Below are 20222 nucleotides of genomic sequence, written 5' to 3'. Positions count from 1 at the left end.
TTACCAATTTTTATGAAACATGCAATTCTGAAATAGCTTCTGGAAAGTCTTAGATTCGAGGCTGCGGAATAGACATACATAATACTTTTTTATATGTAAATATCAGCCTTTTTGGTCAATACTTTTTGTAATAAAAATAGAAGCTCTAATGATTATTTTGGTACCCTTACTGAAATATTTCTTCCGTTTGCGTTTATTTATTTGTTTAAGAATTGGTCGTAGGTAACTTCAGTTACTGGCCATCACGATGCTTAACCCTTGGGTACGGGGAGCAGGTCGTGACAAATGGTATCAGAGCAATGGTTTATAAAAAAAAAAATCATCATTGGAGCGTAGGATTCATGCACATTTAAGAAGTGGGATAGCGGGTAATTAATACCGAATTATTATATTTTGTTCGTCGATTTAATTATATTATAATTTTATATGATTATATATATAATAATTTTTTTTTTAATGTGCCTAATTTGTGAAGGATATTAGATATAATTTATATTTGTTATAGTAAAAGAGGGAAAAGAAAAGAAGGATGTCGGGCTCAAGCACCTACCAAAATTATAATATAATTAAATACATATAATTTTCAGTTCAGTATTCAAAAAAAAAATTTTATTTCGACTTTTTAAAAGTGGGTTCAAATTATAAAGATACTAATTTTGAAATTATTTTCCATCAATGAAAAGTTCATCTCCTGTATATGATTCTGTCATTGTATTCTCATTTTATTTTATTTTTTTATTTATTTTTATCGTAAACAAAACGAGTGAAAAGTTTTTAAAGTCGTCCCTTATTTCTCATTTTGGCCCAAACCAATTTTTGACAACTAGACCGTGAGTTATTTTTGGTAAAATTTTTTTTGAGATACTATTTTCTATCAGATTAATCATCTAATATATATTTATCAGAGTGCGCAGCGGATAACTTACACCTATGGCAAATTTCGAGGACGAAATTTTAAAAGGGGGAACATTGTAACAACTCAGATTTTTAATTATTCTGTAAAATTTATACTAATATTATTTAATCTCAGTTAATCTCAGTTCGGAAAATATATAATTTATTATATATTATTATGTGTAATTTTGGTAAAATGATATAATTATTAAAAGTTTAGAAGTCAAAATATAAATAATAATAATATAGATAATATAAATAATAATAATAATAATAATAATGAGTGTAGTACTAAAATAAATAATTATTTTTCTATTGATATCTGTGACTTAATTAAAAATTAAATTATTTATATAATTATATTAAAATATTAGGTCAAATGGTAATTATCTTAAACATCTATTGAAGTAGGAATGAATCTATGAAATTATAATCGAATCGGTGGAATGATTAGAGGATCGGCCACGTGTTGGCCAGAGAGTGGGTTCTCCTCTCTATTTAAGGGGGACGTTTCACCTGGAGAGAAATGAGAGAAAGAAAGAAACGAAAAGAAGAAAGAAGAAAGGAAAAAAGAAAAGAAAGGAAGAAAGAAAGGAAAGAAAAGAAGAGAGGAAGAAGGAAAGAGTAGTGGCAGGTGAAAAGGTCTTTAACAGTTAAAAAAAAAGGTAAAGTATTAAAGTTAAGATGTGTTATATTATATTTAGAGTCACTAAAATATATTTTACGTATATTTTAACTTACTAAAATCTGTTTTATACAAGTTATGTTTTTAATAAAAGTTATGTTTTATAAAGGTTTCAGTTACGTGGTTTATCTTCTAAACTCTATTTGCTTAAAATGAAACCCATGGATATGTCTGTTTATATTTTAAAGAATATTTGATTATGACCTTATAAACAATTATGTTTTGTAAGTACCCCACGGGAGTTCCACGCCTTGGGGGACTTAAATAACCATTGGCCTCTGTTTGACCACTTTGTGGACCTCTGTTTGTCATGGATCCACTGACCTCTGTTTTGTGCAGACCAAAGTGCTGTGCGGAACTAAGTGCTACACTATTGTGGGAGCCACCTCTTGAATCCGTACCTCTGTTCTGTACGGACCAAAGTGTTGTGCGGAACTAAGTGCTACACTATTGTGGGAGCCACCTCTAGAATCCGTACGAGCCACCTCTTGAATCCGTACCTTTGTTCTGACTGTCACTTCTGTGACCTCTGTTCTGTACCGTGGTTATAGCTATTTACTTACATAATCTATGTATTTCAGTTCTGCTATTCAAATGATTTCTGCTACTCAAAGGATTTATTTATATAAATGTTTTGGCCTAATTAACTATCCATGGTTATTTCGTGTCCCTTATATTCTTGGTATAATATTTCTCACTCTGCCATGTGCTTATAGTTGTTTACAATTTTCAGGAAACATGCAATTCTGAAATAGTTTCTGAAAAGTCTTAGATTCGAGGCTGCGGAATAGACATACATAGCATTTTTTTATATGTAAATATCGGCATTTTTGGTCAATACTTTTTGTAATAAAAATAGAAGCTCCAATGATTATTTTGGTACCCTTACTGAAATATTTCTTCCACTTGCGTTTATTTATTTGTTTAAGAATTGGCCGTAGGTAACTTCAGTTACTGGCCATCACGATGTTTAACCCTTAGGTACGGGGAGCAGGTCGTGACACAAATACTGTGAATAAATAAAAAAAATAAAGAATTTCATACACTTTTAAGGTTTTAGAGTTTTAACCTTGTTATAATTAGAGTTATGTACACTCACCTAAAAAAAGTTGTGTCAGCATTTAATTGGGATTGGAATTGGGATTCCAAAAATAAAATAAAATAAAATATACAAACGTGGTGTGTCGTGCGTGTGCTCTGTGTGTGTGTGTGTGTGAGTGTGAGTGAGTTAGTGTTTAGTGGGTTTGAAATTGTGTATTAGGAGGAGGGGCACAATCTACGTGTAAGGCAAACCACACTTAAAAAAAAAAAAAGAAAAAAAAATTCAATAGTCAGGGGGGGCACGTGTCTCCCTTGAGCCCAATGTCCCTCCGCCCCTGCTCATATTTGTCACGAATTGAAAAACTATAATATAATTTAAAGATAAAATTTAAATTTATTAGAACTAAAATATGACATACAATTTAGGGTGGTTTTATCTTAAATAATTTTTTTATACATAAATATATAAAACTATTCATTTAATTGTTTTAAACATAAACATATAGTTTTTTTTTTTTTTAAACTATAGTTCAAATTTTTTAATAAGTATGTATAAAATAAGTTCATATTTCTAATTTTTATTATAAAAAAATATTTACAAATATTTATTTACTAATTTAAATATAAGTTGGCAACAGAACAAGACAATTTTAATGATTAAATGAAGGACAAGTTGGTGTAAATTTAATGTTAAGCCCAAATTTAATATCACAAGTGAATCCTAATTCATTTTTACGTAAATCTTATAACACCAGACAAATTATAATTTTTAGACTACACAAAACACGAAAAAATTACTATATTAACTAATGTAATTTACCACTATCATATGATAAATTAAATTTACGAAACTTATAAGACGAAATATATTTATATTTTATCATAAATATAATTTTTGTGATTTATTTTTTAATTTTTACTACTTAAATTATGACATATATTTGTTATTAAGAACTTAAAATACACAATTAATGACATAAGAATAAAAAAAAAAAACTCTTTTATATGTAACTGTGATAAAAATGAATAAAATTTAATTGATTCTAAATTATTTTTACTAAATATTTTAGATAATTTTTTTATTTTAGATTATTATTTAATTTTAAAAATTAATTTTTAATTATTTATTTATATCCGTGCGTAACGAGTAATTACGCTAGTTTTAATTTATGCCAAACGAACGCATAATAGTCCAACAACTCTACTGGAGACCCCCAGTGGGGTGAAACCCCCCCCCCATGCCACATGTTGGCCTGGAATTGGCTGAAAAAAAAAAAAAAAAAAAAAAAAAACTATTTTTTAGACGAATCACAGGAAACCCAACACCCCCACTGGGTCTCAAGCTTTATTCATAGTCCAATGACCGAATGATAAGTGTGCAATGAAAATTCCAAACTTCACATCACCAACGCACAATCCCACTCGTGTCCCCATCAAAGTCTTCAATTCTCACCTTATTCTACACGACAAACAAACCTGACTTCCACTCTATTCCCATCAAAAGTCTTCAGCAGCCGGCCTCATTTTTTCTCATTTTCCTCCGAAAAATGTTATCCATTCAAATTTTGTATTTTAAAAATAAAACACATAGTATAAATTTAAAATGAGTATAATACAGACTATACTCAAAATAAATGTGATCTATTAATGTAATTTTGTAAATAATTTCAAGATATTTTCTTAAGATGCAAAATTGTTGTTTTTCTCAACCCGGTATCCAAAAACTATTTCACTGGTCCATTGAGAAAGTCCATTTTTATTGGATTGGAACTATTCCATTACTAATGATTTTGGTTAAGCTCTAATACCGTAATGTTGTTTCAATGGTTCCTTCGCATTATTAGCACTGAGAGGAGAATTTGTGCCGAGATATTTGAGCCAAGCTAAATCACATCCTTGTGGTCAGTCGGGCTATGGATTGGAAGATTGCATGGTTTGGGCCCCGCAGAGTTCAAATCGGTCAAAGATGTTGCTTGTTTTGACCGGGCAAACTAGGTTTAGAATGCGGTTGGACCGAGCTGTGCTTCAATGGACTTAGGATTTGGACTGAGGTTGGGCTAGTGTGGTTGTCCTCCAATGGTACTTTGAAGGGTGGATTAGACCGGACTATCGTAACAAGACTGGTCAAGCACAGTTGGACGCATGGTGTTAGCCAGGCTATTTGAAGTGCCACGCAATGCTAGCATAGCGGCTCGTTGGGTTTGTGCAGCGCTACGCGTTGCTTAGTTGTCTCAAAGAACTATCAAGGCTAAAACAATACGTTTGCTCGGTTGGAAGCCATGCAAAGAGTTGTACCATCTCACTTGGTTTGCAATGAGGAGAGTGTTAAAGTATAAACACTATCCTTTATAAATGTGATTCATAAGAGAACTCTACGAAAAAGAATTTAAGTCTTGTTAAGATTCTATCATGCGAAACTTATAAGAGCTCAAGCCTAACCTAATTCCAAGTATTGCAATTTTAATACTCGAATACATAAAGTTTTTCCTCCTTATTTTTCTTATTTGTTGACTTAGGCATCAAAGGGGTTTTCCAGCACACACCCGCCAGCTAGCTCTTGTTTGTGATTTCAGGTGATGTTTGGAGGAACGTGAGTTTGATCAACAGGATTATGCAAGTGACGATTATTTCTTGCTTGCACAAGCATAATGAATTTTCACTCTAGCGTTCTATCTACTATTTTACTATTTACCAACCGCAATTATTTAAACAACTTTCTTGGAATCTTGTCTTTAAATTCAAAAACTATTTTTGATAATTTTTTGCTTTTAATAAATATTTTTATTGATTTTTTTTATAAATGTTTTACTTTTTCTTAAAATTTTAAAAATGACTAAAATATTGTAAAAGTTGACTAAAAATAAAAAATATAAGAAAAACAAAAAAAAAAAAAAAAAAAAAACCAAATCTGGTTAATTGAGGAAAGATGATGTGGAGGAAAGAGTTATTTGTGAGAGCATCTCCAACGCTTTACTCAAATTTCTCATTAAATTTCACTTAAATTTAATAAAAAAAAATTAGATCTGATATTGCGCATTCCAACAGAGTCTCTGGGATTTCCATCAAACCAACAGAGTGTTTAGTGAGAAACCTTGTGAGAGTTTCAATATCTCATACTAATTTTCTTGATTTTCTTAATTTTAAAAAATTAAGAAAATCTCCATTGGCTAGCTTTTATTTGATAATCCCACATCAGGAAAGAATGAAAAAAATTGAGTTATTTTACTCATATAAAGTGAATCTTATACTCTCATCTCATTTATATTGCAGTGTTGTGCATGTTTTAATTCAATATAATTTAAATTTTAAAAAATTTAATTAATTAATTATGACCTAGCCGATTAGGCTAAATCATTTTTTATTTGATTGATTTGTTGGTTTAACCATGATTTTAGCAGTTTTATCAAAATACATTGATTATATTTGTTTGATTTGAAATAAACCAAAGACTGATTTGATTAAATATTGAAAGACTAAGATTGCTTGATTAAAAATAAACTTTCCATCCAAATAATTGTTAACTTTTATTTTATAATCCCATATCGGAAAAAGAAATGAAAAAAAAAAAAGTGAATTGTTTCACTTATATAAAGTGAATCTTAATAGTGTAGTATTGTGTATACTTCAATTCAAAACAGTTTAAATTTTAAAATTAAAATAACATTTAAAAGATTTAATTAATTAATTTTTATATAAATTGGTTGGTCATTTGACCTAACCGATTAAGCTGAACCATTTTGGGTTTGGCCGATTTGCGGTTTAATCGCGATTTCTCATACTGATTTTATTAATTTTAAACAATTAAAAAAAATTTCCATTGGCTAACTTCCATTTAATCATATAAAAATAAAACTCTAATTAGTTTATGATTTATTTTATAATCGAAAGAAGAAGAAAAAGAAAAGTTTGTGTCACTATCTATCTATATATTATATAAGAAAAATGGGGGTTTTAGGGAGAAACCTTCTAGGAGCTTCAAACCCTTATTCTAAAATTATTGAATTTTCTTAATTTTAAACAATTAAGAAAATTTTCATTGGCTAGCTTCCATTTACTTTTTATTTTACAATCTCACATTGGAAAAAAAAAAGAAAAAAAAAAGGTGAATTGTTTCACTTACATAAAGTGAATCTTATACTCCTATTTATATAAGCAAAATGAGATTTTTAGTGAGAAGCCTTATAATCAATATCTCATACTCATTTTTTTAAGGGAGATTGATCAATAAGTCCTATATTTTGAACTTGTAATCTATATAATTCTATATTTTTTCTTGTGATCCATTTAATTCTTTTAAATGTGTAATGACTCATTTACCGGCCACATTAGAGTGTCACATTTGGAAAAAGTACACTGAGGAGTTTTTTAGTGTCACATCATACCTGCCACGTTGGAGTGTCATATTTGAAAAAAGTACACTAAAAAGTTTTTTATTTTTTTAGAGTGTCACATCATATACGTCATATTGGAGTGTCACATGCCATAGTTGGAAAAAAATACACTAAAGGGTTTATTTTTTTGGAATGTCACATCATACCCACCACGTTGTCACATTTGGAAAAAGTATACTAAGGAGCTTTTATTTTTTTAGAATGTCACATCATAACCGCCATGTTGTCACATTTGGGAAAAGTACACTAAGAAGTTTTTAATTTTTTTGGAGTGTCACATCATACCTGCCACTTGTCACATTTGAAAAAAAAAATACACAAAGGAGTTTTTAGAATTTTTGGAGTAAAAGTCTTGGAGTGTCGTAGTATACCCATCACGTTGTCACATTTGGAAAAAATACACTAAGGATTTTTTAGTTTTTTTGGAGTAAAAGTTTTGGAGTGTCACATAATACCCACCACATTGTCACATATGCGAAAAATACACTAAGGAGTTTTTAGTTTTATTGGAGTGTCACATCGTTGGAGTGTCACATTAATACCTGCTACATTGAAGTATCACATTATACATGCCATAGTAGTAAAAGGGTATAGTTGTCCACCAAAATCAAACCGAACCAAACCAAACCAAGCCTTAAGTCCCATCAAATGGGGTCAGCTACATGAATCATTCTTTTTCACGTGGCCCTATCAAAGGCCATTTCATTAGTCAAATTAAGTAGATCCATATCTCTATTTACAATACTAGCCAATGTTAATCTAGGCCTACCCCTTCCCTTAACACTTCCATCTACCGTTACAGCATCGCATCTCTTCACTACTACCTCTATTGGTCTCTATTGAATATAACCAAACCATCTCAATCGATTCTCTTTTTTAACTTATCTTCTATCGGTGCTACTCCTACCCATTCCCGAGTACACTCATTCCTAATTTTGTCTTGTCTAGTCTTGCCACACTTCTATCTAAGCATCCTTATCTCAGCCACACTTATCTTATCTACATGTTGTTTCTTGGTTGCCCAATACTCTGTCCTATACAACATCATTGGTCTAATAGTCATTCTATAAAACTTACCTTTTAGTCTAGTGGATATTCGTTTATCGCACAGTACCCCAGACGCACTTCTTCACTTACACCATCCCGCATTAATCCTATAGGCCACATCCACATCAATCTCCCCCGCTGTTATGATAATCGACCCTAGATAATGAAAATGTTCACTCTTAGGCAATTCTTGGTTCTCAATCTTCACTTCTCCTCTGCTTTCATTGTTACTATTACTAAATCTACACTTCATATACTTTGCCTTAGTGCTACTTATCCGGAATCTTTTAGATTCAAGAGCTTTTCTTCAAATCTCCAACTTTGTGTTGACTCTTTTTCTAGTCTCATCCACTAGTACGATATCGTCTGCAAAAAGCATACACCATGGCACGTCATCCTGAATATTTCTCGTCAACTCATCCATAACTAAAGTAAAAGGATAAGGACTTAAGGTAGATCCTTGGTGTAACCCCACAGTGAACACCATATGAATGTCTTTTTTCTTTTCTCTATACTTTTCTTTTACTCTCTTCAAAAGATAGATTGCTTCCATTGTTGGCTTGCCAGGCATAAACCCAATTGATTCTCTGACACCTCTATTATATCTCGCAATCGGCGTTCCATCACCCTCTCTCACACTTTCATTATATGACACATTAGCTTGATTCCTCTATAGTTATTGCAATTTTGGACATCTCCTTTATTCTTCTAGATTGACACTAAAATACTCTTCCTCCACTCATCTGGCATGTTCCTAGTCAACAAAATTTTGCTAAATAACCTAGTCAACCAAGCAACCCCCTTTTTACCCAAACACTTCTAAGTTTCAATAGGGATATCATCGGGTCCTAAAGTTTTATTTGATTTCATCTTCTTAAGTACAATCTCTATTTCAAAATTCCTAATCCTGTGATAGAACCTATATTCTTGGTTTATCGTATTACTGGCTATTAGGACTTAATAGATCAATAGAAAAAACTTGGGACTAATTGGAATACTTGTTTGTGAGATGAGATTTATTGGTAAATATCCTCTCTTTTTTTTTAAAATTTTTTTTTCTTAATTTTAAACAATTAAGAAAATCTCCATTAGCTAGCTTCCATTTAATTTTTATTTTGCAATCCCACATAGACGTTTTGATTTTAAAAATGATTTTGTATGAGATTTTGAAACTCTCATAATATTTAACTTTAAAATAATTACAATCCCACATCAAAAGAAGAAAGAAAAAGTGAGTTGTTTCACTTGTATAAAGTGTTACAATCCTACATCGAAAAAAAGAAGAAGAAAGTGAGTTGTTTCACTTATATAAAATAAATCTTATAAATGGAGTTTTGAGGGAGAAACCTTCTAGAAGCTCCAAACCCTCATTCTAAAATTACTGAATTTTCTTAATGTTAAACAATTAAGAAAATTCCTATTGGCTAGCTTCCATTTACCCTTTATTTTATAATCCCAAATCGGGGAAAAAAGGAAAAGGTGAATTGTTTCATTTACAGAAAGTGAATCTTATGCTCCAATTTATATAAATTATTGAATTTTCTTAATTTTAAATAATTAAGAAAATCCCCATTGGTTAGCTTCTATTTAATTTTTATTTTACAATCTCACATCGAGAAAAGAAGGAAAAAGTAAATTATTTTACTTATATAAAGTGAATCTTATACTCCCATTTATATAAGTAAAAGAAGATTTTTAATGAGAAACCATATAATCAGTGTCAGTTTTTTTTTTTATTTTTTTTTATTTTCTTAATTTTAAACAATTAAGAAAATATCTGCTGGTTAGTTTCCATTTAACTTTTATTTTACAATCCCACATAATTGTTTTGATTTTAAAATAATTTTGTATGAGATTTTGAAACTCTCATAATATTTAACTTTAAAACAATTACAACCCCACATCGAGGAGAAAAAAAAAGTGAGTTGTTTCACTTATATAAAGTGAATCTTATGCTCTCATTTAATATTATAGTATTGTGCATGTTTCAGTTCAAGATGGTTTAAATTTTAAATAAAATTTAAAGGTTTTAATTAATTAATTTTTTGTTGTAAATTGGTTGGTCTTTTAACTTAATCGATTAGGTTGAATCATTTCGATTTGACTGATTCATTGGTTTAATCACAGTTTTAGCTGTTTTATCAAAATATATTGCTTAGATTTATTTGATTTGAAATAAACTAAGATTGGCCTTATTAAAAATTGAATGACTGAGATTGCTTGATTAGAAATGAACTTTTCGTCCAAACAACTGTTAACTTTTATTTTACAATCCCATATCAGGAAAATGAGGAAAAAATGAGTTATTTCACTATACAAACCTTATGTTCTCATTTAATATTATAGGATTGTGTATGTTTCAGTTCAAGACAGTTTAAATTTTAAAATTAAAATAAAATTTAAAAGTTTTAATTAATTAATTTTTGTATAAGTTGATTGGTCCTTTGACCTAACCGATTGGATGAACCATTTTCGGTTTGACTGATTCGCTAGTTTAGCTGCGATTTTAGCGGTTTTATCAAAATATATTGGTTAAATTTGTTTGATTCAAAGTAAATTAAAGATTGACCTAATTAAAGATTAAACGGCTAAGATTGCTTGATTCGAAATAAACTTTCCGCCAAAACAATCGTTAACTTTTAAACAATTAAGAAAATCCCCATTGGCTAACTTTCATTTAATTTTTATTTTATAATTTCACGTCGAGAAAAGAAGAAAAAAGTGAATTATTTCACTTACATAAAGTGAATCTTATGCTCCCATTTATATAAGCAAAATGAGATTTTTAGTGAGAAACCTTATAATCAATATCTCATACTAATTTTTTTGGATTTTCTTAATTTTAAACAATAAAGAAAATCCCAATCAGCTTCCATTTAACTTTTATTTTACAATCTCACATAGAGGTTTTGATTTTAAAAATAATTTTGTATGGGATTTTAAAAGTCTCATAATATCTCTCCTTAAAAGTATTCTTTTATAAAATATACAGATATATCAATATCTCAATGTCACTCTTACTGCTCCTTAATACAAAAATTGTGAGATAATTATGATAATTTTAAATTTGTATTTAAAACTTATAAATTATGAGATAGATTATTATAATTTTAAATTTATATTATGTCGATTTTAAATTTAAATTAATAGATTGTTTTCCATATTTAGTAACAGTTTAAATTTTAATAAAATAAAATTTAAAAGTTTTAATTAATTAATTTTTGTGTAAGTTGGTTGGTAATTAATGGCGTTTTTCATCAAATACTATTGAAAAATATGATTATATTATTTCATCAAATGCCATTAATTATATTTTTAATAATTATCATATTTTTTAAATGCCATTGTCTAATAGATCCTATGATAATTAATGGCATTTTTCATCAAACACTATTGAAAAACCTCACTAATTGTTAATTTTTAAGAGTAATGTTAGGGACCCCAAATAATCTACCAAATATTTTACCAAATCTCTCACATGAGTATGGGCCCACACACATGTAGGTTTGTATGCGTCCCATACCCATGTGAGAGATTTGATAAAACATTTGGTAAATTATTTAGGGTTCATAGCATTTTCTAATTTTTAATGACAATTTGAATTTTTTTTTTAAAAAAAGTCACTAATTATAAGTTGGGGATTTTTTGTAGGGTCCCTGTTATAAAGATTTTATACTATAAAGGACATTCAATATTTTAATAATGTCTAAGGTCTCTCAAATGGATCTAGAGAAAATTTGACTTCACAGAGAAAATCTCACCAGAGAAATTCTTCCTTTCTCTTGACTTCCCAATTTCTCTGACCTTCCTTACACTTCCCACTCTCCAGAGAAATTTTTGGCCTTCCCCGACCTTCCCTTCTCTCCAAAATTTCTCTAACATTCCCTAGACTTCCCACTCTCCAGAGAAATTTTGGAAATTTCTTTGGCATTCCATGGATTTCCCTCAAAATTACCTTTTTGGTAGCAGATGAACAAAAATCTGACCTTGTGATCGAGGAGCATCCTCACCTTTCTCCTTAATCTTAGCTGTCCATTTATAGTTCTTCTCCTTCTCTTTCTTCTCTTCCATTTTGTTCTTTTTCTTCTCCTTCTCGCCCTTGATCTTTGTGATAAGAGTATTGAGAGTATTGAGGGAGATTCATCTCAGCATCAGTAGCTCAAGCATCAGCAGCTCAAGCCACACTCTCAGTATCAGCAGCTACAGGCACGAGTGCAGCCAACAGAGAAGCCATCATACACCTCAGCACACACATGTGATCATAGATATGGTTATGGAAATAAAGTGAGTTAGTTATATTGTTAGTCAGTTAGTTTGTTAATCAGTTAGTTAGCTTTGAGCTCGAAGACTCAGTCGCAGAGGCTTTGCAAGTACGATTTGGAACCGAATCAGTGCTGAACGACCCTTCGAATCGGTGCTGAAATGGCTCATGGTTGATCGAATCAAAAGGAGAGAGAGAGAGAGATGAATGAAGGTTAGGTCAGTGAATCAGAGAGAGGGAAGAAGAAATTGTTAGGTAGAAAGAGAAAGCGAGAGAGTGAATTTTCTCTGTGATATATGGGTATAGGGTTAAGGGACCTTAGACATCACAAAATAATATTGTGGATCTCTTCTATCACAAAAAACGAGAGAGATTTTATACAAATTTTCCTTATAAGTTTTTTGCTACAATTTTAAAAAATGTTACAAAAAGTCACTAATTTTCAACTTTCAGTGATAATTTAAAAAATTCGTCATTTAAAATATTACTAATTGTAAATTTTAGCAACAATTAATAATAATCATGACAAATAAAAAAGGTCACGAATTGTTAATTTTTAGCGACATAGGTAATAAAGCGTCACAAAAAATTATTTTTAGTAATGATTTTATTATGACTAACTTTCAGTAGAACTTAATGGGAATTAAGGTCTTGTTTGAGAATATGTTATTTTAGTTTTTTTTTTTTGACTTTTTACGAAAATATGTGTAAAAAAGTAGAGAGGCCTAAATCTAACTATTAGGACCTATTGATAATTTATCCAACAAAATAAAATACTTAAAAAATATTTTTTAAATGCATCTAGTTTAGGTACATCTAAAAAATTAAAAATTAAAAAAATACAAAAATTTAATTTTCAAAAAATTCATTTTAAACCAAACAAAAACATCGACCATAATTGATCGAACCTATTAACTAGGCAGTGGCGCCGAACCACCGAATACCTTCTCTTTATAATCGGTATAATGATATTTTCCATTCTCACCTACCTAATTTCCTCAAAATATCTGAATCTGATTTTATATGCACAAGGGAGGCTCTGAAATGCAGAGCTTGATCACCATGAACTCATCCTCCAATATCTCCACATCCCTTTTGTTTTTTTGCATTCTAATTTGCTTCCTCAGCCTCAGAACCAAAGCAACCCCAATTTTTTTTGATATTATATGCCGAAACACAACGACTTACACACCCAAAAGCACATACCAATCCAACCTCAACACCCTCTTCTCTTCCCTCTCCTCCAATTCCACCACCTCCACCACTGGCTTCTCCAACTCTACTGCCGGCCTCAGCCCCCCCGACATAGCCTACGGCCTCTTCCTCTGCCGCGGCGATGTTTCCACCGACGTTTGTCAGGACTGTGTTTCCACTGCTACTAAACAAGTAGTAAAAAAGTGTCCCAAGTCAAAAGATGTCACAATTTGGTACGATGTGTGCATGTTGCGATACTCGAACCAATCTATCTTCTCTTTTGCTGATGAATCTGATGACTCAATCTTAAGCAATACCCAGAACATAACTGATCCAAACGGGTTTAATGATGTCTTGGGATTGATAATGAATGACATAGCAACACGGGCTTCAAATGGTGTGTCGGGTAAGAAATTCGCGACAAGCGAAGCTAATTTCACGTCGCTTCAAAAGGTGTATGGCCTTGCGCAATGCACACCGGACTTGAATGCTATGGAATGTAATAAATGTCTTCGAGAAGGTATCTCAAATTTTCCGAGTTGCTGTGATGGAAAGCAAGGTGGGAGAATTTTGTTTCCAAGTTGTAATGTTCGGTATGAGTTGTTCCGGTTTTACAACGCCGCCAGCACTGCACCAGCACCTCCTCCACCAGTCCTTCTCCCTCCTCCTCCTGCAAGCAGTCCAGGTAAATTCCAAACAAGACATATAATAGACTCTGTTTGGATAGATGGATTTTGAAATTGAATTTTCTCGTTGATGCAGGAAAGGGAGGAATCTCATCGCAAGTACTTGTCGCCATCATTGTTTCAATTGGGGGCTCTGTTTTGCTTATCATTATAGGATTATGTTTCATATGTAGGAGAGGGAAGAAGAAACATGATGCTGTTGAATCAGATATTGGTGAGACAAAAAAAAAAAAAATAAATAAATAAAAACTTGTTTCCTATCTTCTCTTGTTTTCAAATTCATTACATTTAGTTTTTGTTGTGTCCAGTTGGGAATGAAATTACATCAGTACAATCCTTGCAATTTGATTTGGCTACAATTCAAGTCGCCACGAACAACTTCTCTGATCATAACAAAATTGGTCAAGGTGGATTTGGATCCGTCTACAAGGTAAGGTGTTGGATCTAGTTATAAAATAAAATCAACCAAGAATATTAGAAGTTGCACAAATTTGGATCCAAAATTTGGATGAATTATGTGTGTTTCAGGGTATACTTACCAATGGACAAGAGATAGCTGTGAAGAGGCTATCTCGAAAGTCAGGACAAGGTGCAGAAGAGTTCAAGAATGAGGCTGTGTTGGTAGCCAAGCTTCAACATAGAAATCTAGTGAGGTTACTCGGATTTTGCTTGGAAGGAGAAGAGAAGATACTCATTTATGAATTTGTGCCCAACAAGAGCCTAGATTACTTTCTATTCGGTTTGATAAATCTGAACTACTCTAATTATAGCTAGTACTTTTATTTAGCTTGATAATAACAGATGATAGCCATTGTACATTCTACAAATTGCATTCTTGTACTTTTAGTTCCACTCCAAATTGCTCACATCTAATTCCTCATTGCTAATTTAGAACCTTTTTTCTTTTTTTTCCCCGGTCAATGTGTAGATCCACAAGAGCAAGAAAAGTTGGATTGGTCAAGACGTTACAAGATTATAGGAGGGATAGCTAGAGGGATGCTTTATCTTCATGAAGATTCCCGACTTAGAATTATACACCGTGATCTCAAAGCTAGCAATGTTTTGTTAGATAGGGATATGAACGCAAAAATTTCAGATTTTGGCATGGCTAGGATTTTTGATGTCGATCAAACTCAAGGAAATACAAGTCGAGTCGTTGGAACATAGTAAGTTTTGTATCCCCACATGCAATGTATTGTTCTTCTTTAATTTGAAATAATGAATACAATCTTTTATGTAATCTCATGTAAAGCATGCATTTTTTCCGAGTTAAATTGTGGTTGCTTACTACTCGCAACGGTTTCATGTTTGATTTTTTTCACAGATAGGGAAAAAAGAAGTTACATGCAATTTATTATTATTATTATTATTATTATTATTATTGTTATTGTTATTGTTAAAACAATGGTTTTGCATTGTAGTGGTTATATGTCTCCAGAATATGCAATGCGTGGACAATTTTCGACAAAGTCTGATGTGTTTAGTTTTGGTGTCTTAATTTTGGAAATTATAAGTGGAAAGAAAAATAATACATTTTACCAAGCAGGATCTGCAGAGGACTTTTTAAGCTATGTGAGTAATAACTAAACTTTTTAACTATTATTTTCGCTCTTAGTGCCAAAATCATCACATCTAAAAAGTCAAATATAATGAATTGTTGTAGGCTTGGAAACTCTGGTGGGAGGGAAGACCCTTGGAATTAATGAATTCTACTTTGAAAAGGTCTTATTCAAGAAATGAAGTCATTAGATGCATCCATATTGGCTTGTTGTGCATCCAAGAAGATCCAGATACTAGACCCTCTATGGCAACAATTGTTGTAAAGCTTAACAGTTACTCGGCTACTCTATCAATTCCTCAACAACCTGCAATCTTCGCTCGTAGTAGAACAGAGTCAAAAACAAGGCAAGGCCAAGAATCAGATCAATCTACAAGTAAGTCAATATCATGGTCTGTGAATGAAACTTCAATTACTGAATTACATCCTAGATAACGTGTAAAGTTTAGGTCATACCAAGATTCAAGAACAACTCTACATATGAGAAGAATAAACTCAAACTCATATGTGAAAGGAATATATTTGAATGTTTGTAAGATTCACAACACTAAAAGAATGTAATTACAAATTAAATATGTAATAATGTGTTTGGTAAATCATTCCCTTCAAATATGCATTTGTATGTGGCATGTTGGATATTGATTCAATGTCTAATCCAAATTGTTTTAATTTTGATGTATACTATTGAACTAGGATTCTTTCTTAAAGTTTTGTTGCAGCTGTTTCTTTATGTACTTTGAATTGTATGGAAACGAACTTTGACTTGGATTAGCTAGGGTTTTATTTTATTTTTTCTTGGGATTAATTTATTACGATGAAGAATATATAATTTCAAATGCAATCAAATTTCATTATTCACATTCATATGTATTTAATTTATGTAATGTTATATTCAATAGTTATACATGATATTTTTTTAAGCACATGTTGCAATCGTTGGATGAATTATAATTAAAGAAGATAAGATGTGCTTGTGACCTTAATTTTGCATAGACGTCTTGTGCTAGCCGAAGATGATTTATGTCTATGATTTGAATGTATAAAATTTTTTGAAATGTCATTGGGGATTATAACTACAATACATCATTATTATTATAATATTGACATTTTCTCTAATAAATTAATAAATACTAGTTATGAGATTTGTGGTAGATTCGATAAGCCGAAGCCTCTCATTTTCATACCTAAACTCAATTTCATCTTGTTTTCATTTATTTTAGTTTGAATTGATTTAGTTACCACCATTCAAACGATCTTTGTTGAACTGATTTATAAATTTCTTAGTAATTTAGTACTACATTCCCTGTGGATAGACGACACCCATATTTTAATTAGCAAAGTTCACAAATATTAAAATTCTCTTTTGTTTACACTCAAAGACATGTCTAGTAACGTTTATATTTATAATTTTATATTTATATTTTCATAATTTTTGAAAAGTATAAACAAAAGCTCTTTTGGTTTATGTGTTCGTTTTCAAACAATTGTAAATAGTTTACAAAATTTAATACAAAAAAAATTGGCTTCACCTTCGTTTAATTTTTTTTTTTTTTCAATTTTTCTTCTTTCTCCCATTCTTTCCGACTATAATTCAGTGCTCTTCTTGCCTTGATCTATCCCGTTCTCGCCTCAATTTTATTTATTAAATATATTTTTATGTATATAATTTAATTTTTTTTCAATATAATAATATTAAAATATTAAAATATTATACTTAATATGCATATTCACTCATTTATTTATCATGTTACATCTTTAAATTCTCATTAATTATAAATTATTATCTATAATTTTATTATTATTATTTTTATTTTTATTTTTAAAGTTACAAAATTAACTCACCCTTCACCCCACTCTCACCCTGCCCCCATATGATAAGATGAGGGGTGGAGGATGACAAACTCGCTCCAAACTTGTCCTATTATCATCTCTGCTCACCATTATTGTCTACTGTCGCTAGTGACCTTCTCTAGCAACCACTTTCGGCCACCACCTCCCTCAATCGATAAGCACTTGGCCATCCCCGCCAGCCATCTCTTACATACGATAACCTTTAGCCACTACCTTTTCTTGAAAACCATCTTCAACTACCATTTTTGTTGTCCACCAGTCACCATCTATAACCATCTCCCGTAATCTCCCATTTTTACTTGTTTTCTGTACGGGCACGAAATATTCTTCCCGTATAATCCGGTTGATCACGTCTGCGCTCCTCCGTACGTCGTCGCTTTACTCCCTGAAAACACGAGCTAGCCGGCGAGTATGTGCCGGATACCTCTCCGATGCCTAAGTCAGCAAAATAGACAAATAGACAAAAAGCTTTGTGTATTCGGGAATCAAAGTTGTGTTACCTCTCCATAGGTGATGTTATGAGTTTTTATAGGTTCCGTGTGACACAATCCTAGTAGGACTTTTACTCCTCCGTGTAGAGTCCTCCTAGGAATCACATTCCTGAAAGATAATGCTTATCCTTCAACACCCTTCTCACTGCTTGAACCAAGTGAGATGGTTTTACCATGGTCTTACTTCAATATGACCGAGGTAAGCATGGCTATGCTAAACCGTAGACTAGACCGAGCTAACCTTAGCTTGGCTCTTCCATTCATTGTTCTTACCCCGGTTTCTTCAATATTAACCATTGTATGTTCAGGCCGAGATAACAAAACATCATGGTCCTGACCGAGATAACAAATAGCCAAGTTCTGACCAGGCTAACTCTGAGTACGGCAACTGGGCTAATCGCCACGCTTCTTTAGATCGAAATAACTTCAAGGCTCTTTTAGACCGGGATAATAATAAGGCGTTCTCAGGATCGGGCTAACTCCAAGCTCCGTTTTATCCAGCCCTTCTTACCGTGGCCCAATGAACGGCCCATTACCCAGCTCGGCCCAATTTATATATAAATTACCCCCTCAATTGCCCCTTAATTCCATCTGCTTAGCATAATAGGGATTACCTGTTACCAGCCGAGCTAAAAACTTTAACCTTACGATCGAGCTAAACTCTTTTGCCTTTCCAGCCAAGCTAAAACTCTTTAGCTTTTCCAGCCGAGCTAAATTTACATCGGGTTCTATCTGTCCGGTCAAAGTGTCTCTTCAATCACTGCAGCTGAATCACTTCTTATTTCAAGGACACGCGGCATGCTCTTATTGGCTAAAGGCAGCTGTCACGCCGTCTTCGTACCTCGTGTTTTTTGAACACTGCCCGCCTTTTCGTTCTTCCTTCTACACAAAACAGACCCTTGTTTTGAATTACTCTCACACTATTCATCTCCTTCTCTCTCTCTCGTCTCTGAGCCTCTTTTGTTCTTCAATCTTGTAACTGCGAAACTGTTGCCTCCTAGTGCCATTTCCATCTTCCAGTGCCGCTTGACTTGGTAAATTACACAAATCTCTCTTGTTTTTGTTGTTTTTGCACTTGCTTTCTATAATCCATAGCATAGTGTTTGTGTTTTTGCAAAACATATTATTACCATTTTCTGTTTGGGCTTGCGTTTTCTGGAAAAAACTTAGTAATAGAATCACTTGTATTTACGAAATAACCTGAGAAACATTGGTTTCGATCCAAAATCACATGTAACTGAACTAGGAAGTTGTTTGTAGTTAATGTCAGTCTAGCCAGACTAACCAACCGAACTAACTCTTCATGCTATACAAGTAGTTTCACCAAGTTAAACCATCTTTTCACTTATTTTAGCTGAGCTATCGATCCGTACTAGGTTTGCGCAATAATATGCCTGAAAGCCTAAACCACGACCGAGCTACAACTTGGGCTAAACCAGCCTTCTTAGTTCAGACCGAACTAAGAATGCTGCCCCTAGATGCTCAACCGGACTAACAAATCCCTTGCTAAAACTGAGCTAACAGACCCCTTGCTCAAACTGAGCTAAGACAGGAAGCATTTCGCATAGCCGAGCTAGGACTTCATTTATCTTGCCGTTATTTCTTCTTAGCACGGTCCCACAATCTGTGCTTAACACCTTTGTTTTTTACCTTGCAGACTTAGGCCCAGGCATTCCCTTGAGCGCTCAACCGAGCTACTTAGAATCATTTTTCGACCGAGCTAACACCCACGTATAATTTATTCATAACTTAAACCACAAATGGAAAAGTATAGGTTTTTAGTTGACTCTCCTGGTGCAATGGCTGAATTTCGCAAGGACTACCAAATCCCAGATGATGTCCACCTTTCACTGGCCGAGCTAGACACCGTCCCTTGGGGAAAGTAAGACTTTGTCCCTTTTAATGTTATTTCAATCGTAGAGTGCGGTCTACGTTTCCCTGTACAGCCCCTCCTTTGTGAATTCCTTAGGCAAACCAAACTCTGCCATACCCAACTTTCCACAAATTCCTACCGTATAATAAACGGCATTGCCGCGCTAAACAACCAGGCTGGTCTTAACCTCGGCCTAGCCGAGCTCTTTCATCAATACTCAATAGGATCGGCCGAAGATGGTTGGGTTTAC

General features: G+C 32.4%; 1 protein-coding gene across 2 annotated transcripts; it reads left to right on the top strand.

The window, feature by feature from the left end:
* The first annotated feature begins 13232 nt into the window (after positions 1-13232).
* On the top strand, positions 13233-16353 carry LOC114263133 (cysteine-rich receptor-like protein kinase 10). Of its 2 annotated transcripts, none has more exons than XM_028203629.2 (7): positions 13233-14198; positions 14276-14413; positions 14508-14629; positions 14728-14938; positions 15128-15365; positions 15621-15771; positions 15863-16353. In XM_028203629.2, the coding sequence occupies exons 1-7, from the start codon at positions 13343-13345 to the stop codon at positions 16190-16192; spliced, it is 2046 nt and encodes a 681-aa protein (XP_028059430.2). In that variant the 5' UTR covers positions 13233-13342; the 3' UTR covers positions 16193-16353. The 2 variants fall into 2 exon arrangements, with proteins under 2 accessions (XP_028059430.2, XP_028059431.2); XM_028203630.2 differs by having other exon boundaries at positions 13306-14198; positions 15714-15771.
* The last annotated feature ends 3869 nt before the right edge of the window (positions 16354-20222 follow it).

This window comes from Camellia sinensis, chromosome 9 (assembly GCF_055761805.1).
Source record: "Camellia sinensis isolate YWXY chromosome 9, ASM5576180v1, whole genome shotgun sequence".
In the NCBI taxonomy this organism is placed as follows: domain Eukaryota; kingdom Viridiplantae; phylum Streptophyta; class Magnoliopsida; order Ericales; family Theaceae; genus Camellia; species Camellia sinensis.
This window is presented reverse-complemented; position numbering and strand designations above follow the sequence as displayed.

Excerpts from the sequence above, each read along its gene's own strand:
- LOC114263133 (XM_028203629.2), top strand. The coding sequence starts at position 13,343 with ATGCACAAGGGAGGCTCTGAAATGCAGAGCTTGATCACCATGAACTCA. Across the intron at positions 14,199-14,275 it reads TCCTCCTGCAAGCAGTCCAG|GAAAGGGAGGAATCTCATCG; the intron begins GTAAATTCCAAA and ends TCGTTGATGCAG. Across the intron at positions 15,366-15,620 it reads AGTCGAGTCGTTGGAACATA|TGGTTATATGTCTCCAGAAT; the intron begins GTAAGTTTTGTA and ends TTTGCATTGTAG.